Genomic DNA, 19,102 nt, shown 5'->3' on the forward strand with positions numbered 1-19,102 from the left:
ACAATAATAATCAAGCTTTGTATCATTTTATTTGCATGTCATTCTTGCAGAACTATGAAACACAAAGACATTTTAACAATGAATAAGAGTCAAAACTCTTGAGATTTTGGGTCCATCTGACCACTAGAGGTCAGAGTGAACTGTCTAATAAACTGTACAGATCATTGGACACCTATTAAAAACATCTCTGGATAAAAACAGAAGTAAATTAACACAAATAAGACTTGATAGAACATAATTTTGTATGATTTTAATTGAACAAAATGAAACAGATTAGATTATGTACATATAACCAAAGCTACTTGTTGAACAGGTCCTGCATGTATAAAGATGCAAACAAGGCCACTGGTAATGGGCTCTCATTCATGTTCCACACAAAGCACATCTTTAAGGCGCGTCTCCTTGTCCACCAATCCCTACAAGGCACCTGCTTCTTAAAGTCTTTTAAAGTGGGACATTTAATCATTGGGATGGGAATAAATAAGAGTGTTGAGACTGAGAATTGAGTTAAGATGGCCTGTGTGAAACCTTTCGTGTTTGAGAGCAGATCTGTGATTCTGTTCTGATTCTGTTCAGTAATTTCACTCACCTTGTTGCATGTTTTTAAAGTGCTGTCATTTCAGATTAAATCCCACAAACAACTGAGCAGTTTGGCATCTGTAGATATGTTCATCAGCCATTCAATCAACGTCAACGAGTCCGGGTTTTAACGTTCTACACAGAGCTCTTCACTTTGCACTAAGAAAATGTTAACTGCCTACTGACGCTAACATTAAACACGTAACGTATTGAACAGAATCAGGAAGATCAAAATCCTTCCAGTTTGTATTTAGATTATGAACCATTATGTCGTCATTGGTCCACCTTGATAAAACCAGATTAAAACCCCAAAGAATCAATGGAATTAGCTTGAATTTAAGTACACTTTCATGGTACAGAGTGCAGCTGAACAGGGCTACGTGTCTGTGTGTCCCATTCACCACGTATGAATAAAATATGTTTAGCTACACTAGACTACCCGGCCAGGACACCACGGTCAGCGTGACTTTATTCTTCTGTAGCTTGAGCATGGGGATGAGGGAGGAGTTGTTCATCCCCACAGTCGTAACTCCGTTCACCGCTACAATCTCATCACCGCACCTGCAGGGAAATGCATGTAGTTATCGTGAAATCTGGTGAGAAATGGCAGGTTAACACAAGTAGACAATTAAAACTTACTTGAGGCGTCCGTCAAAATGAGCGGGCGTACCAGGGACGATGGTTTTGATGAAGAAAGGCTGCTGCTGCCCATGGCTCTCCTCGTAGCCCCCAACGATGCTGAAGCCCCAACTCTCATTGTTGGTCTTCTGCAGGACGATGTCCCGGCACCAGTGCATGTGACTAAATGACAAAGAGTCTGAGTGAGGACTTGAGTGTAAAATGGAAAAGAACAGAGATGCAGTGGACACAGCTGTACCTTGGTAAACCCAACCACTGAGTCCAAAGCGGAGTCCAGGTGTGGGCGTCATCTCGTTGGTCCTCCATGAAGTCAAGCTCGTCCCCGTTTCCTCCCTCCGTGTCCTCCTCCGAGTTCTCAGAAATGGTCTGTATGACCCGTAAAATCACCTGGGACTGCGCTGTTTGAGTCTTCAGAACAGAAACCGCCTCGTTGTAGGTCAGCTGAGTCAAGTCCACACCATTGATGCTCAGCAGAACATCACCTGAGGAAGCGAGGAAAAACACTTGAGAGCTGTCACTGCTGCTCTCTGCAAAACAACGCACAAATATATGAGGTGGGTCACTTTCTGCTACTACGACACCAAACTGTAGCCTATTTGTTATGTTGATCAAAACAATCTTGAACTGGGTCGATTTCAATGGTTAATCAGTTTTTATCAAAAATACACACACACACACACACACACACACACACACACACACACACACACACACACACACACACACACACACACACACACACAATAATAATTTAGATTTATAGAGTTTAAAACAAATGCATCATGTTTTTCCCAATGATTTATAACAATGGTAAAAATAGGATGAATTACATCAAATTTCATTTAAACATTTATATCAGAATGGAGGCCTACCACTACCAAGGTTTTAGACTTTAGCCTTCTTTGTTCTTTGTCAACTTAACCCTGATTGCTGACGCAGTCTTTCCACTCTGCCTTAAAGTGGTTTCCTCATCCTGAAGGTTCTCTCTCTCTCCCATCCTGTGCCAAATTCCTTCAGCCACCTATTGTTTGCCATAAAATGACCAAACTGTGATGCAGCTTGGGAAGATCCTGTCCCCAGTGGGCATGTGTGTTAGAGACATTTTCCAAAGAAAACAAGCAACATTTCAAACACCAGAGGAGTTAATTATTCGCCACAAGATCATGCCTGATCAGCCTTTTTAATCAATGACAGATAAATAAAAAACTTTCAGCTGGATCCATTTTACTTTTATAAAATGATTGATTTCAGTTTGCTGTCACTAACTGGATGAATTAAAACTGAAGAGGATTGGGAGTTGACACTTCAGAGAAGCTCAGGTTTCTTTAGCACACATCCCCTCTGTTTAATGACCCTTGAGCAACACATTGTGTTCCTGAATGGAAGCAGGACGAGAAAACAGAATAACCCTTTTCCTATTCAACCAATTGTCATTTCTAACCCTTCTTAGACAAAAGCAGTTCAAGGACCAGTGTGGAGCCAGTGTCCAGTCTTTAAACTCAAGACATTTAAATAACCAAAGAACGCTCCCCCCCGAACAGAAAACGGGTTTTAAAAAAGCTCAAATACTTTCACGGTCCAAGACGGATTAATCAGAGTAGCTCTATTGTTTTATCAGATCTCAAATCATCTGCTGATCAATAAGTGTACAAAAAAAAATTTTACTTTAAAGGTGCGGTTCACTCGTTTAATAATTACAGTGGTCTGGAGTAGTTATGAATGCCTTGTAGGTCTTACTCTGGGTGAAAAAATCCCAGAAGAGCCTGTGCCAACAGGGAGAAGTCGGCTGGACGAGAAAGAAACTTCAGACGGCAGAATTTTTGAGTCTTATTTCCTGATACTTGGACATCTCACCCCAGATTGGATAAAAGCAACATGACACCATCACTGACTGGCCACATGGTTGTTTTATCTCCACAAATAACAAGTCTGGAGGAGCTTCTGCCATGTGGTTAAGTTGCTAATGCTAACAGTTAATTTCTGCTAGCTGAGACATTCTCTGCCATCTGGAGGTTAAACCAGCAACAGCCTTCCCTGTTCCGAATCAGGATCAGCGAGTCCAACCTACAGCTTGATGTAGTGTAGAGGTCAGGCTTTTCTAAGAGTTTCACGGTCTATTTTCTATCAGAAGCTAATGCAGGAGATAGGTGTAGGAGACTATTTTCATGTTCAGCCTACATGAAAAACTCAAAAGATAGATTATAATCAGAATTAATCAATAAAGAAGAAGAAGAAGAAGAAAATATCATTTCTATAGCGCCTCAAAATAAAAATCACGAGGCGCTTCACAAAATCAAAAAATTTTAAAATATAAAAAGAATTTAGAAAATATTTAAAAATATATTTAAAATGAGCAAAAATAGGCAATTGTGATAAAAAAAATGTTAAGAAAGAGAGGGTGTATAGGAAAGAGGGAAATCAGTGGATCCTGAGGAAGGTGGAATAGGTGGGGAGAGCAGAATAAAGAGAGAGTGGTGATGAAGGTCATACAAAAGGCAGCTTGAACAAGTGAGTCTTCAGCTGCTTTTTAAAGGAGTCCACTGATCTCAGGCTCAGGGGGAGAGAGTTCCAGAGTCTGGGGGCCACAGCAGCAAATGATCTGTCACCTTTGGTCTTTAGCCTGGTGCACTGCACAACCAGTAGGCTTTGATCACTGGACCTCAGGGACCTGCTGGGGGTGTAGGGACTAAGAAGATCACCAATGTAAGATGGTGCTTGTCCATGTAAGGCCCTGTAGACCAGAACCAGGATCTTGAAATGAACCCTGAAGTTGACTGGCAGCCAGTGAAGCTGGAGGAGAAGCGGGGTGATGTGGGTGCATTTGGAGGACTTGGTCAGAAGCCGAGCACAGGTATTCTGAACCACCTGTAGACGGTTCAGGGAGGTTCTGCTCAGACACGTGAAAAGATAGTTACAGTAGTCTAAGCTTGAGGAGATGAAGGTGTGGAGAACTGTCTCAAGTTCAGAGCGGGACAGAATGGGACTCAGCTTAGCAATGTTCCTGAGATGGAAGGAAGAGCGAATAAGAGAACTGACATGAGAATCCAGGGTGAGAGCTAGGTCAAAGGTCACACCAAGATTCCTGACCAGAGGGTTTGGTGTGAGAAGCAAGCTGACCAAGAGAGTCTCTGACTTTGGGAACCAGCTTGTCTGGGGCACAGATGAGGATCTCAGTCTTATCTTCATTCAGCTGAAGAAAGCTCCCACCATCCAGGTTTTGATAGAGTCTAAGCAGGTGTGTAACAGCTGCAGCTTAAGACATCTCATGGGGCTTAAAGGAGATGTACAGTTGGATGTGTCTGGACAAAAAATGAGTTTTCAGCGAATCACACCTCAACAGATATGACCCGCTTTAGACCATCTTACTCTTTAATCCAACATTTGCATCTATTCAGTTTTCCCCACAGACCTTAAGTCTCCAGCAGCCACACCTGTAGGTGAGGAAGAACTCCACGTAACAGTGTGTGGTTAAAAGGATGGTAGCTGCACGACTCATTGCTTTAAAACGCTTCTACTGCGGTTGTGTCGGTGCCGACAAAAAATGGCTTCCATACTTTGAACTACCGTAACTCTTCAGCCGTTTGCAATCAACTTAATTCCAACAGATTCTGAAAGTTGAGCCTCTACGCTTTCCAGTGGTATACAACACATTACGGTAATGTTACGCAAGTCCCTGCCCAAGAACCAGGAAATGATCACACTTCCTAGAGGAGCGGAGGAATTGTTTTCAACGCATATTTTCAACTTCTATCTCTTCTGCTGATAAAAATAATAAATATTTCCAGTAAATATCTTACTTTGTTTGTATATAGTAATTTTAGGATCTATTTAGTAATTTTTGACATTGTTTAGCCGTGTTTGTACTCGTTTTACCAACCATAGTTTTTTTCTCAAATATATTTCTAGCTTTAGTTCAGTATTTTATTTTATTCAGTTTTCATTTTCCAGTATTTACTGCTTGAATAAATGTTATATAATTTGATATATTTTTAATTTTAGAGATTCTTCTGATGAAGAGTCATCCACCATCACCAGCAACAGGCAATGTCAGAGACAGGATCTTGCTGGAGATGCTCCACATCTTCTGGACTCCTGGACAACAAAGTCAAACCCAGGTACCGTCGACTCACGCCACCCAGATTTATCCCCAGAAGAACCCCTGGCTATCAGCTTCCCCTCATGGATGAAACAGGTACACTCAGTGCAACAAACACTCCCTGGATGTGCAAAGAGTGCAAGGAAGGGTTCTGTCTGCAGCAGGACAGGAATTGCTCTGCAGAAGACCACAGCAGCTAATACGCCTGAACACTGACAGACAATATCACCTGAAACTCAGACACTGAAAGTTGTACATGTAAAAAAAAATCAATACAAGGTTGTAATCCATGTTAGGTTACATTTATGCCATTTCAGATTTTTTATTCATGTACATTTGTATTTTCTATCCATAAATTTCTGAAGAAAAATCAAATCCGTTTTTAGTTTTTTCTGTTATTACATGCTATTTTGGGTCATTTAAAACAAAATAACTGCAAAATCTTTACAGATATCGCAAGCTAAGCTTGTCCTGAAAATAAGGTAAATGTTTTTATGCAGATAGGACCTTTTTTGACCGATTTAGATAAAGATAAACATGGCCAGGAGGACTTGAACAATGGCAGTACTAGTGACAACCGGACAGTAACGTCTTACCCCTTCTTTCCACCGGAGCCGTCAGCAGCCGTCAGCAGCGCGAGTCGGCCGCGTCTCAGGAGCAGCATGTCGCGGCCCTTACGCGCCGGTTCTATTTTCTACGCGCTACACCTCTGAAACGGGTCAAGTTCGACATTTTTGGGGGAAGGTAAGACAGGAAATCGGACGCGGAAACGGAGCGAAGCTTCCCAAGATTTTCAGAATTAAGAAATGTACTGCTTTCCGGTTGCTTTACTTGAAAAAAGTTACAAACTGTGCTTCCCCGTGAGAAGTTATCACCTAGCTAGCGGTCTCCTTTGATTTTCAGGTCCGTATTGGCGATTATAAAACAGACAGAACATAAAACACAAACATTTTGGAGCCATGTTGTAGTTTTCTCCTGCTTGTTGTTGTGTTTACTCGTGTGACTTCGTGCTCTGTCGGTGACAGCTGCTCCCCTGCTGCTACGCGTCTCTGGTGGGAAGGGCCAAGCAGCAGCTTACGCGAGCAAGACATGCTGCTGCAGCAACGTGCTGCTGACGGCCCCGGTAGAAAAGAGGGGTAAGTTTCTACCGACTCTTCAGTGGCTCTAAACTCTGTAGCTGCTGCTGTGCATCAGAAATGGCAGAAGAGTAGATTCTTCATACAGCTGTGAAACAAAGTTTCAGCTCATCCGTTTTCCGTTGTGAGTTTTCAGCAGCTTATCATCTGTAGCATCTACAATGCTTTTATGTTTTTGTTCAGTCGTACGGGTGCCTGCAGGACCAAATCACTAGAAGTCTCCATGTAATCAGCAGCTTTGCAGCTCGTGTAAGCATCAGAATGAGAATACTGTGATTTAGGATAACATGGAAAATTATAATGTTGTAAATGTAATCGCTGTGTGTCTTTGCACCGTGACACAATTTGTTTATACACAAATGTGTAACCATTGAGCTTCCTGTATGATGATTTAACCAACTCACAGGGACTAAATCTTCATTTAGCCACAACTACAGTAAATAAGGTTCACCTTTTATTCAACCACAGGTGAGGAAAAAGCTTTTTACCAATTAGCTAATAATTAAAACTGGTCAAAAACCAAAATCACCTTTACTATTTCTGTACATGAGATTATTACAATATCAGTATTAAAACATATTAACCTGTTTAGATCAGATTATACGTTAATTTATTCCTCAACAAGCAAAAATAATACAGATTATTTTTCTGTATTAAAACGTTGCTTTTGTACATTATTATTTATTCTGTATTTTTCCACTTTATTTTTTATTCTGTGCCCTATTGGATTTTGGTTACACATTTTTGATTTTGTGACCCATCATTTTTCATCCAAACCCTTCTGAGGCCGAGTAGAGGGTGTCAGTTCATTTCAGATGTAATTGCGTACCCTTTTTGATGGTGCCATCTCGATGCAGACAGCCAACAGGCTGCACACTCGTGATGTAGACGGGCAGCCGGCTGCGACAATCCCTCCCTCCGGCGATGGTGATGCCCAGAGAAGTTCGAGGCTCCTTCTTCAAGCTCACGGTCTTCTCCTGACAAAAAAAGCCACCAGAAGGATCCTGGACAAAGAACAGGAAATATTACAAAAAAGGTTCCGTTAAGTAGTAATAAATGACTTATTATCTAAATCATGAAGCATAAATTCATAAATGTCCTTCTTTGGTGAGAAAAATGAATCAAGTCTGTGCTGCTAATCAGTTTCAGAATCTGTGACCTAATAGATCCCTCCCTGAGGGCCACTTGTAGAAACAAATGTGAAACATTTGAGATGGAGCTGAGAGGCAAGGGTAGAGGCCACGTGTGAGGATCAGCACTCGCTTCTCGTAGTGGAAAAGATGTGTGGAAAATGACGACTCCAACCAGCCTCCTTGATGCTCTCTGGGGTCTGTAAACTGTCAGAAGGGAAGCTTGGGGGAGGTGGAGGTCTTCCTTCCCACAGCAGGGCGCCCATCCCCCCCCCCCCAGCAAGACGAAAAGCTTCGACTCCACAGGCAAAAGCTAACTGTTACAGCTTTGATCCTCTTGCCTTCCAAAGAAACAACCGAAACAACAACAAGACAGTGGCCCCGTAGCGGCAGAGTGAGCAGCTCTGGGGAGCTTTCATCTCTGCTCATTAACGCAGGTGTCTGCTCTAAAAATCTCACCCCCAGCTGTTCGTTTTACTGAGCGTGTATGGTTTAACAGGACAATACTAAAGCAAACATCAGACTGACCTAACAGAGGTACTTCAGCTCCAGCTACCCACAGCTACAGCCACTGATCATCATTTAAACAAGTGGACAATAAAAGGCCAGAAATGTAACCACCATCCAAGATTTCTTAGTTTGGTTTGATAACCCGATAACCCGCTCAGCCATGGGCTACATGATTTCCTTTTAAATAAATATTCCACCAGGGGGCGCACCTGAGGACTAGGGTTTGCTTCAAGGATGTTGACTATAACACACTGCCACATTAGATGGCTTCTGCATTGAAGTTGGTATGTAAAGCTCCTTATTTCAAACTGCAAGCGTAAATAAGACACCTACATCTGCTGAACCATGAGGTGGATAAAGTGCCACTAAACACACAAAAGACCCACACACGGCAGGAATCCACTTATTTCACATCACATGAGGTCACATTGGACATTTTTCCACAGATGACTCAATCTTATGACCATCTGCATGTGACTTTAGGTGGAGAGCTGTAGAGTTAACTTTATGCATTAAATACGCTGCTGGTGTGAGCTCGTTTTGACTGAGATCTGTACACATTTGCACAGCTAACATCACAAACAAGAGAAATGAGTACAAACAGGGATGTAATCACAAATACTTGGTCTCGGAGTAAATATTTCATTAATACCTTTAAGTAGGTGGACTGACGCCTGTAGTACTGCGGCTCTGGAGCCCGTCGAGTTCCTCTGCTGTGTTGTCCCTCCCTGCTGCCGCCTCCTTCCTCCTGAGTCTCTGCAGGCCGCATTACTGCAAAGTTCACACACTTCTCACTGACCTACAACACATAGGGTCATAAACAAATAAAATGAAATGACATCCACCTCATTTTTACAAGCTTACACAACAAATGCAATTTTCTGAAATTCTTATTTTTAGTTTGAAGTTTTATTTTGTGAATTTATGAAGACCTTTGTCTACCCAACAGACTGATTAAAAGCTTGTCGTTTGTGGTAGACCACCTTTTAGTTTGTCAGATTGATGCTACTAAAAGCCTAACCCAGTAAGATTCAAACCAAAGACAAAGCCTGTTTCATTGTAATGAGTTGAGGACATTATTGCTGATTTAGTTGATGCTGTTGGCAGTTAAATTGATGCAAGCTGAAAGAAAACAATAACAAATGTGTTGTTTTTTGCTGCATGCTGCAGTGGGACTTCACACAAGACCTTGCATAATCTGTTCGTGCATTTTTAGCTAAATTTCTGTATAACTGACTAAGTTTTGATCATTTTTGCGTGTTTAAAGACTAGCTGCGGTGGCCATCTTGAATCAGGTTAACTCCAAATGTAAGTCAGCTGTTGTCAGTGATTACGTTCTGAGGGTTTCATTTTCTAATAAAACAGTGTATCAGGAGATATTATGGCTAAAGATCATGTACGCACGGTGACACCATTATCTTACCTGTATGATCTGGGCAGCGCTCTCAGGTGTACCGTGCATCAGGTCATGTCCATTGATGGCCAAAACTTTGTCATTGTTCTTCAATTTTCCATCTTTGGCAGCCAAACCACCAGGTAAAAGGTCCAGAATAAAAACACCGCTTTCCTCAGACTTGCGTATGAGTTTGATGCCAAGCGGTTCCGTGCGGTGAGTCTTGGTTAGCATCACATGCAGGACTTTGCCCATGTTCAGAATGGATGGAGCGCTGCCCTGAGGACTGTGAGAGGACTGAGGGGCAGTGGAGGTAGACGGCTGTTGATCGGACCGCTGATCTCTGATTTTAAACCCTTTCTCCTGCATGACGGTGAGCCTGAGGAGGGCAGGCTGCTGCAGCACGGTGATGGCCCGGGCGTGGGGAACTGAAGCCAAGCTGACGTCATTCACCTGGAAACGAGACACCTCAGAAATGAAACGCAGCGACTAGAAAGGCAGCTCAACACAAACCATCACACATACTGTACATGGATCTGGTTGTTTACATGAAGGATCGTTTAGTAAATAAAGCCATTTTGTAACTTCATTTATAGCAGCACCACTAATATTTACATTGTTAGTAACAGGTATGTTTGTGTCTTCTTTGGATAAAAACATTTTTATAGAGTTTATACTTTAAACAGAAAGTAAAGCCTTGCAAAAAACTAATCTGTTTGTTCCAGGGAAGAAAGGGAGATTCCAGGATTCAGAGCTCAGTCATGAAATCCACAATCATCTCCAGCATATTTCATAACTCTTAGCTGGCGGGGTTTTATCTTTCATTTCCAGTTTGGGGATTATTTGGCTTTAGAGGGGAAAAGTAGCTTCAGAAGACACTGTCAGCCCTGTATGCATCTCCTACCAGGTCATCCTAAAGTTTAGCGCTGAGAATCGAGAGGGTTTCTGCAATTTTACAACACATTCTCAAAAATGATCTTCAATTTCTCATCAAGAGATGAACAGAAAAAGCTTACAACATTAAATACTTACACATCTAAAAAAAAGCAACCTTTTTTTGTTAAACAGCATATAGAGAAGCTCAGTGTTTCGTCCGGACATGTTTGACATTTAACCTTCTCAAAGCAAAAGGCAGTAAGTCAGTCAGCAACAGCAGCCAGTTACAGTTGCTCCCTGTGAAATGACGAATGTTTATGTGCCTGGTGACCACACCCCGTCGCCATGGAGATATAACATGCTCATCTTGAAAATCTTCTTTCTTCTCATTCCCGCTGAAAACCACCTTGTTTACAATGAGAAAGCAGCTACTAGTTTGTGTGTGTGTGTGTATGTAAACTGATGAGGTTAACCGTGTCACGCCATGCTGTTTTCCCACACTCTTGGGGGAAAAAAAAGAAATCAGGGCGGGGCAGCAAAATTAGCCAGGTGGGTTTATTCACATTTTGTAGATTTACTGTGTGTGTGTGTAATCTAGTAGAATCCCAATGTTGCATCAGATTTTCTTGCTAAATTGTGTTCCTGCATCCTCATGTAAAACCTTTTGTATACCTTTATAAGAAGACACTTTTACAAAGAAGTCAGATATTAAAGTTGTGGTTCACTTGGTTTAGTCAATACCTTTGCAATGGTCTCTAGTATGAATGAATGCCTTATGAATCGTACTCTGGGGAAGAAAAGCTCAGATGTGCTTGTTTAAGGTACAAGAAAATTGCCACATTAGAGGAGAGCTTCAGAAGGCAGGATTTGGAGTCTTATTTCCTGTTATTTGGACATCTTGCCTTGGATTGGATAACAGCCACCGACTTTGTTTACTCAGCAACGTTGATGTTTTATCTCCACAAACAATACAAGCCTGGAGGGGTTCTGCCATTTTGTGGAGATGCTAATGCTAACCGTTAGCTTCTATAAGCCACGACATTCTCTGCAGTTTCTTGTGCACTAAACCAACAACAGCCTTCCACGTCGTGACTCAAGATGGGCGAGTCCATGAATGTTAAGTGACAATGTGACGTAGATCTGTCAGGCTTTTCTAATCCTAGAGTTTCACTGTCTATTTTCTATCAGAAGCTAATGCAGGAGGTAGGTGTAGGAGACTATGTTCATGTTCGGCCTGCATGAAAAACTCAAAGTGATTGATTATAATCAGAAATAATAATTAAATGTTTTTTCAGTGTTCCACACCTTTAACAAATAGGTCATGCTGCTGAATTCATCTAGACACACTCAAAAATGTAAATGAGGAAACATGACAGCTGCCTGCTACTTCACATGATCCTGATCAGAATCATTTTATTTCACTGAACATGAGAGATACAAGCTGTTTCTTTGGGAGCATTCAAACCTTATTGGCAGGTGGTGTAATACAGACGATGGGGATACATCAAAAAAGGGTTAAAATTATATATATATATATATATATATATATATATATATATATATATATATATATATATATATATATATATATATATATACACACACACACACACACAAATAAATGTGTGTGTGTATGTATATACATATTTTTTTTCCTCAATGAAAATGAATTATGAATAAAAGTGTGATTGTGCCCTGCAGGGACGTAGGATTTGCACTTAGTTGGCCCTGACGTGCTTTGTGCTGTCTAGTATTAAAAGTCAGTTTTGTTGAGTGTAAATATGAAATACAATCTTGTGCTAAAGTCATTAGCAACACATTTTTCCATTACATTCCATGCCAAGACAAAGATGTTTTGGTTGATAGTTCCTGCAGTTTTAAAAATATCTTTCCGTAAACACTGGCTGTTACTTAAACTATTCTTATGCAAGATGAAAAGGCAACAAAGACGCACCAAAACAGTTCAGTTGAGTGTTTTTGTTTTTCCTGGTTCATTGTTTAAGTTTCAATCAGACTTAAAACATATTCTTTTTAAAAGGACTGGCCTAAAATGTTAGTAGCTGCCAAAGTGCTAACAAAAAAATTCAAAGGCCTTTCAGAATGCCTGGAAAAAAATAATTTACCACGTTTAAAGACTTAGAAAATCAAGCTGCTTAGAAGAGAATCTGACAGGTATACACATAGTTAGGCAAACAACCTCCTAGCCTAGTTCCATAATGATTCAATGGGAAACCTTTGAAACCTAGCACTGTGGGAGCATAGCCTAACCCTTTCTTTTGTCTCACCTCTAAAATGTGGTCCCCTGGAGCCAATCTGCCATCACGGGAAGTTATTGAGTCTCGGATAATCTCCTGGATAACAATATTTCCAAGAGGAGTATCTCTTCCCCCCACGATGCGAAGACCCAGATCCTCCTCAGGTTCTTCTCTAAACAGCTCCACCACGTTGGCCTCGGCTACCAGACTGGACCTCTGGGGGGTGTTGTCTGAAAAAGACGACCACCAAAATTTCACTTTACAAAGCATCCTGGGTGTCTAAAGACAAGTTGCTGAGGCAAATCTAGAAGACCCATCTTGATAATTATGAGTAAACAAAAACAATGGTATCAGATTTTAGAAACAGTTAAAAAAAAGATATAAGATCAAAACAAGCAAAAAATCCTTGGAAAAAAAGATTTACCAGGTATCTAATGGTCAGTGAAGTTTACATGCACAGCTAAGTCAAGCTACGTAATGATCAAGGCAAAATTGGTAGCCTTTATTCTGTTTATGTTTATGTATTTAGCAGACGCTTTTGTCCAAAGTGACTTACAAGTGATAATCGGCATGTTGCCCTTGAGGCTAACAACAACAATAACAACAACAACTTGACATCAATCATGGAGAGGAGGGAACAAGGAGTGGACAGTAGAGAGGGGGGACAGGTGCAGGGATGGAAGATGCTCTCTGAAGAGCAGGGTCTTCAGGAGTTTCTTGAAAATTGAAAAGGAAGCCCCTGTTCTGGTAGTGCTTGGTAGGTCATTCCACATTTGTGGAACGATGCATGAGAAGAGTCTGGATTGTCCTGAGCGTGGTGTAGGCACTGCTAGCCGACGATCCTGTGATGACTGGAGTGGCCGGGCCGAGACTTAAGCCTTTACAAGAGGGCTCAGGTAGATGGGAGCCGTACCATCACGGGCTTTGTATGCTAGTGTTAGGCAATTAGAATTTGATGCATGCTGCTAGCGGTAGCCAGTGGAGCTCAATGAACAGAGGGGTGATGTGTGCTCTTTTTGGCTGATTGAAGACCAGACGCGCCGCTGCATTCTGGACCATTTGAAGAGGTCTCACAGTACTGGCTGGAAGACCAGTTAGAAGGGCATTGCAGTAATCGAGGCGGGAGATGACAGTAGATTGCACCAGGAGCTGGGTGGCATGTTGTGTTAGGTATGGTCTGATCTTTCGTATGTTATACAGCGCAAAGCGGCATGAACGAGCAACAGAGGCAACATGATCTTTAAAGGTCAAGTGTTAATCAATCACGACACCCAGATTTCGAACTGCCTTTGAAGGAGCCAGAGATAGGAAGTCATTTTGGATTGAGATATTGTGCTGTATAGATGGTTTTGCTGGGATGACAAGTAGTTCAGTTTTAGAGAGGTTGAGTTGGAGATGGTGGGATTTCATCCATTTTGATATGTCAGAGAGACAGTTTGATATTCGTGCAGAGACAGTGTGGTCGTCCGGTGGAAATGACAGATAGAGCTGGGTGTCGTCTGCATAGCAGTGGTAGGAGAAGCCATGTGATTGAATGATCTCACACAGTGAGGTGGTGTATATGGCAAAGAGAAGAGGTCCTAGTACAGAGTCCTGGGGGACTCCTGTGGCAAGATGGTGCACGGTACAGGATTGTCCAAGCCAAGATACACTGAATGATCGTCCTGTGAAGTACGATTCAAACCAGGCGTGTGCTTTCTCTGTGATGCCCATGCTAGAGAGTGTGGATAAAAGGAAGCCATGGCTGACAGTGTCAAATGCAGCCGATAAGTCGAGCAGGATAAGCACTGAGGATTTGGCAGTTACTCTAGCTTCTTTTAAAGAAGTCACTGCTAACAGAGCAGTTTCAGTGGAGAGGCCCTTTCTGAACCCAGATTGGTAAGGGTCAAGCAGACAGTTTTGTGAGAGGTATTCTGTGATCTGCTTGAAAGCCACCCTTTCAATGATTTTGGACAGAAAAGGGAGGAGAGAGATAGGTCGGTAGTTCTCCACATGATTTGGAGGAAGAGATGTTTTTTTTAGCAGATAGGCAGTAAAAAACGATTAAAATTATTGACTGAAGTGCGTTCCACTCCTCCACAGTAGGTGGCGACATGTATCCTTTTGTGTTGGTCCTTTTGTGTTCTTCCAGTATAGGGAGCCTAACGCCGGGGACACACCGGCCGCCGAAGCGCTGCATACATGGGCCGCAGAAGCGCCGCATACATGGGCCGCAGAAGCGCCGCAGACATGGGCCGCAGAAGCGCCGCTTGCCGGCGCTCCAGCCCGCGCCGTGCAGCGATCGTTTCGGCGTCTGCTCTATTTTTTTCGCGAGCCGCGGGTGAACCGCATCAATTCTGGCAGGAAGTCAAAGAGGCAGGCCGGTAAATTTAACAAAATAAAGCATTTCAAAATAAAATTCTGCGATAGCCAAATGTGTTCGTAAACAGACACTGAATAAAAACCACACAAACACGCACACGTGTGTGCGTGTGTGTGTGTGAGACACCCAAAACCACGTGAAGGGGGTGTGGTTTTGGGTGTCTTTCAACCGGAGCAAACAGGACAGAGAGGCAGAAAGTCGTAGGCCAGCTATTAACAACTGGCTCACACCATAGGTTCACACACACACGTACAAACACACACAAACAGCAAGGGGGAGAGGGGTGTAGAGGAAAAGAGCAGAGAAAAGGCAGAGAGGAAATGGAGGACACCAAGTGGTTAAAAGAAAAACTACGAGGCGCGCCTCGACCGGAGCGGAGAAACAAGCGTCTGGTCTGAACTAAGCAGCGAGCAGCGGCCGAATTTTGTGAGCGCTTCGCCTCCCGGTGCTTCGGTGGCCGGTGTGTCCCCGGTGTAAGTCACTTCCTCATCATGGGTCCCTGGAAGAACGAAAAAATGAATGCAAGTCAATGGGGCTAAAAATGCTATTTTCTATTTCCACTTGTTTTGTGCCATGGATTTCACATATGATGTCCGTGAATTTTAAAGACGCATTTTGATACCAAAAACTCTTTTATTTTCGAATGGAGGGGAACGATATTTTAGGTTGTGTGTGAAAATAAGTCCAGGACTACAAATGCGCTTCACGAAAATGACGTCATCAAACCAGACACTGAGAAAACTGAGGAAAAAGGGCTGTAAGTTCAGCTAACTTCCCACAGGAGGAAAGAACCACCATAAATCTGGTCATTTGGTAAGTAGCAGCTACTTTGTGGAGAGGAGATTATGTGGAGATGTCACATATGCGACGTGCCAATTTCTGGTGTGTAGTCATGCCAATTATGAACTTTTACAAGCTAATACATCTCAAAGAATGTGACTGGCGTAGTCGAAACACCCATCATTACTTTTCATTTAAATTGCAGTACAACATATATGTGATCCAGGGCATGAGGCTAAGCGGATTAGGAAATAGCGTTTTTAGCCCCAGCATTCATGTTTTCGTTCTTCCGGGGACCCAACAGCTGACCGGAAAGGGAGGAGACTTAGGCTCCCTATTGTACTGTACTAATTGTAGTAATTGATGGTGATACATGCAACATTGTGGCGATGACATAATCAGAGGACTGCTTCCACAGTCTCGTCACTTCCAGAAGGAGTGCCCAGTCACAGCTTGGTTGAACCATTTACATTCAGAGAAATTTGGTTTCATCTGATTGGGCGGTGTGTGCGTGTGTGTGTATGAGCATGCATGCTAGTTAATGGCTCATTTCTCCAACTGAGAAACTCAAGAGTGGCGGTGGTGCTGTAAGTCACTACCTCAGCGCTACTCTCTCTGTTCGCCAGGCGGTGCCTCCTTTAGGTACATTTTTCAAACAGGAAGTTTGGGTGACATAAGACTCCACCTAGGGTGACCAACCCTTTTAAGGTGCAGTATGTAAGAATATTGTGTGAATTGTACAATGAGAAGATCCCGAAAGAGTCTGATGTTTCAGTCATTTTGGAAGGAAGGTTACACTGAATCATATTTCATATCCATCTGGCTGTGGGGGATTATCAGTTTTTCTCCTTTTAAAACAAAGGAAGGAGGGTCATAACGACGGTTTACCATCAGTGAGTGTGGGGATGCCGTGTCTCCTGTAAGCTTATACTGCAGCGGCCACAACTGTAATTTGATGATGGCTGGCAGAAAGCTCAAGAGTTGTTTAAAGCAGTTGCAGTAACCAAATTTTACCACAGGATGTCACTTTCACTTCATTTCTACATAATGCATCTTTAATGACAAGGATATCGGTTCACAGTGTATGATGGTTTGAGAAGACAACTCTGGCTTTTTTTTTCTTTTTTTTTACCAACTCACCTCTACGCATGTAGTCGTTATCACAGGAACTCGCGAGCAATTTTCCAGAGACATTCAATAAACAATTCACAGTCAGCAAAAACGGCAGCTTTTGGTCCACTTTTGTTCTGTGCTTGATGTAGATGAGGCCTAACTTTGACCCCGAAATGCTTCAAATTTGGAATCGGGTTATAAAACGTGAGTCCATTTCATGAACACACCAATAAAAAGCAATAAAAATAACTTTTTCTTTTTTTCATTAGGGGTAAAACGTGAGTTCAGAAAAAGTGAAAAAACAAAGTTCTACAGCTGTTTCCAAAATAAAACACTTTGTTTTCACAAAGCTAGAAGATGCCTGATAGGAGAACATTCTTCAGCCAGATAAGGTTAAGATGAATTTTTGGTTAACTCTTTCATGATACAGATCTATGGAGGAGGCCTGAGTCTGGATATCAACAACATTAACATTAAAAAAAAATTGTGGCTTATTTTGCATTTATTTCCCTGCTTTGATAACTAATTTACTTACATGTAATGAGGTGGAACTTTTGATCACATGACCTTTTGATTGCTCTGTAATGAACATTAACTTTCTATTTCATTTCAACATAAACTGGTTACATAATCTGGTTAATTTTTAGATCTTTACAATCATCTGACCTCTTTCGACAAATCATAAGTTCACTGAATGTTTGTGAAAGAGGTTGAAGTTCAGATTTGTAAGCGCTCTGGGGTTGTTTTAAACAGACTAGGGACATATTGTTCTGCATTTTCAAATGGAACTGTATTTTCTGTTGGAATTTAACAGAACAGTGTGGAAATCCTGTTATTTTTTTCTGGTGGTCATGTAAATACCTATTTCATGGACACACCAAGAAAAAGCAATAAAAATACCTTTTTCTTTTTTTCATTAGGGGTAAAAAGAGTTTATTATAATGTAGGGTATCATTAATGAGAGAATATTAGTAATATTTAAGCAATAATGATGTAAGGTATTTGTTTAAATTATTATTAGTAGTAGTAGTATTATACCATTTTTAGTTTAGGACTTTTTACAGTGCATGTCTGAGTCAGATACAGGGACTAAACTGTGCTCTAGTAAATGGGGTAATGGGTTAAAAGGGCCTCTCGTTATGAAAATTACACATAAGGTTGCACATGGGAAGAGTTATAAAAACATATCTGGTTTGTGATTGGTTGAGCAAATGTTTAACTTCTCTTTTATAAAAGCAAAAAGGATCTTCCCAACCTCTAACTGCTGACCAAAGCAGGAAAAAACATTAACATTAATAAACATCAACTGGAAACGTGCAAAAATTCCCCACTGCCGTGTCAACCAGTGGCCTGTTTTTAAGCCTGATCTACACATGTTAGTGAATGTGTGTGAGTGTTGAGGTGAATGACTGTGTTGTTAAGTGCCTTGGGGGGGTTCTAGGACTCTAGAAGGCACTGCACCAAACACAGGCCATTTGCCATGTTCCTCTAGCACATAGCAACCTATTTTACCCATCACCTCAAACACCTGGCCTTAATACATCTTAGTTGCACATCCATGTCATGTTTGAACACACAAGATGGATTTCCTGGTTGATCTGCCACAGTGTGTGTGCATGCATGCATGCGTGTGTGTGTGTGTGTGTGTGTGTGTGTGTGTGCGCGCGCGTGCATGTGTAAAAGAGGAGGAAGTATGTGGCACAGACAGATTTAATCAGCAAAGCTGGCGTTAACCAGGTGATTCAGGGACAGCAGTGTGTTGTATGCAAGCAAACACCGACAGGGCACTGACTTGCCTCTGTAAATGTGTGCGTTACCAAAGAAAAGCAGCGGCATTAAAAGTTGTGTTGTTTTTGGGTTAAAACTGCAATGGCAAATTTGGAAAACAACTTAGCTTAAAAAATGTTTTTTCATGCCTTTTAAACATTCTAGCATAGTATAGATATACATTTATTGTGAAGATTAAAAAAACAAACAAAAAATTTTTTTAAAGTTGTTTTCTTGCATTTGCGCAAAAACCTCCAACAATAACTCGTTTTGGACCGAAAGCAACTATTGGACCGGATGTTGGTCTCGCTGAACCACCGCACTTTCCTGGGACAGCATCCTCTGATCGCTTCTCTGTCAATAATCTTAGTCTCATGGTCTTTAAACACATATGTATGCATATTTATTAATCATCTATGATGATGACAAAAGCACAAATGCCCAAGAAGACACTTCTTATCAGTTG

General features: G+C 41.7%; 1 protein-coding gene across 3 annotated transcripts in view; it reads right to left on the bottom strand.

Annotated features, from left to right (window-relative positions):
• Positions 1–10: 10 nt before the first annotated feature.
• The window catches only part of lnx2b (ligand of numb-protein X 2b), a 33,641-nt gene continuing 14,549 nt past the window's right edge, over positions 11–19,102 (bottom strand). For all 3 annotated transcript variants that reach the window (XM_015948749.3, XM_070555115.1, XM_054739200.2), the window contains exons 4-10: positions 12,645–12,844; positions 9,514–9,936; positions 8,743–8,889; positions 7,280–7,454; positions 1,457–1,700; positions 1,219–1,380; positions 11–1,140 (exon numbers count right to left, since the gene is read on the bottom strand). In XM_015948749.3, coding sequence (XP_015804235.3) covers positions 1,005–1,140; positions 1,219–1,380; positions 1,457–1,700; positions 7,280–7,454; positions 8,743–8,889; positions 9,514–9,936; positions 12,645–12,844 — 1,487 coding nt within the window. In that variant the 3' untranslated portion in view covers positions 11–1,004. The remainder of the gene's footprint in view (positions 1,141–1,218; positions 1,381–1,456; positions 1,701–7,279; positions 7,455–8,742; positions 8,890–9,513; positions 9,937–12,644; positions 12,845–19,102) is intronic.

The sequence above is a fragment of the Nothobranchius furzeri genome, chromosome 1 (assembly GCF_043380555.1).
Source record: "Nothobranchius furzeri strain GRZ-AD chromosome 1, NfurGRZ-RIMD1, whole genome shotgun sequence".
In the NCBI taxonomy this organism is placed as follows: Eukaryota; Metazoa; Chordata; class Actinopteri; order Cyprinodontiformes; family Nothobranchiidae; genus Nothobranchius; species Nothobranchius furzeri.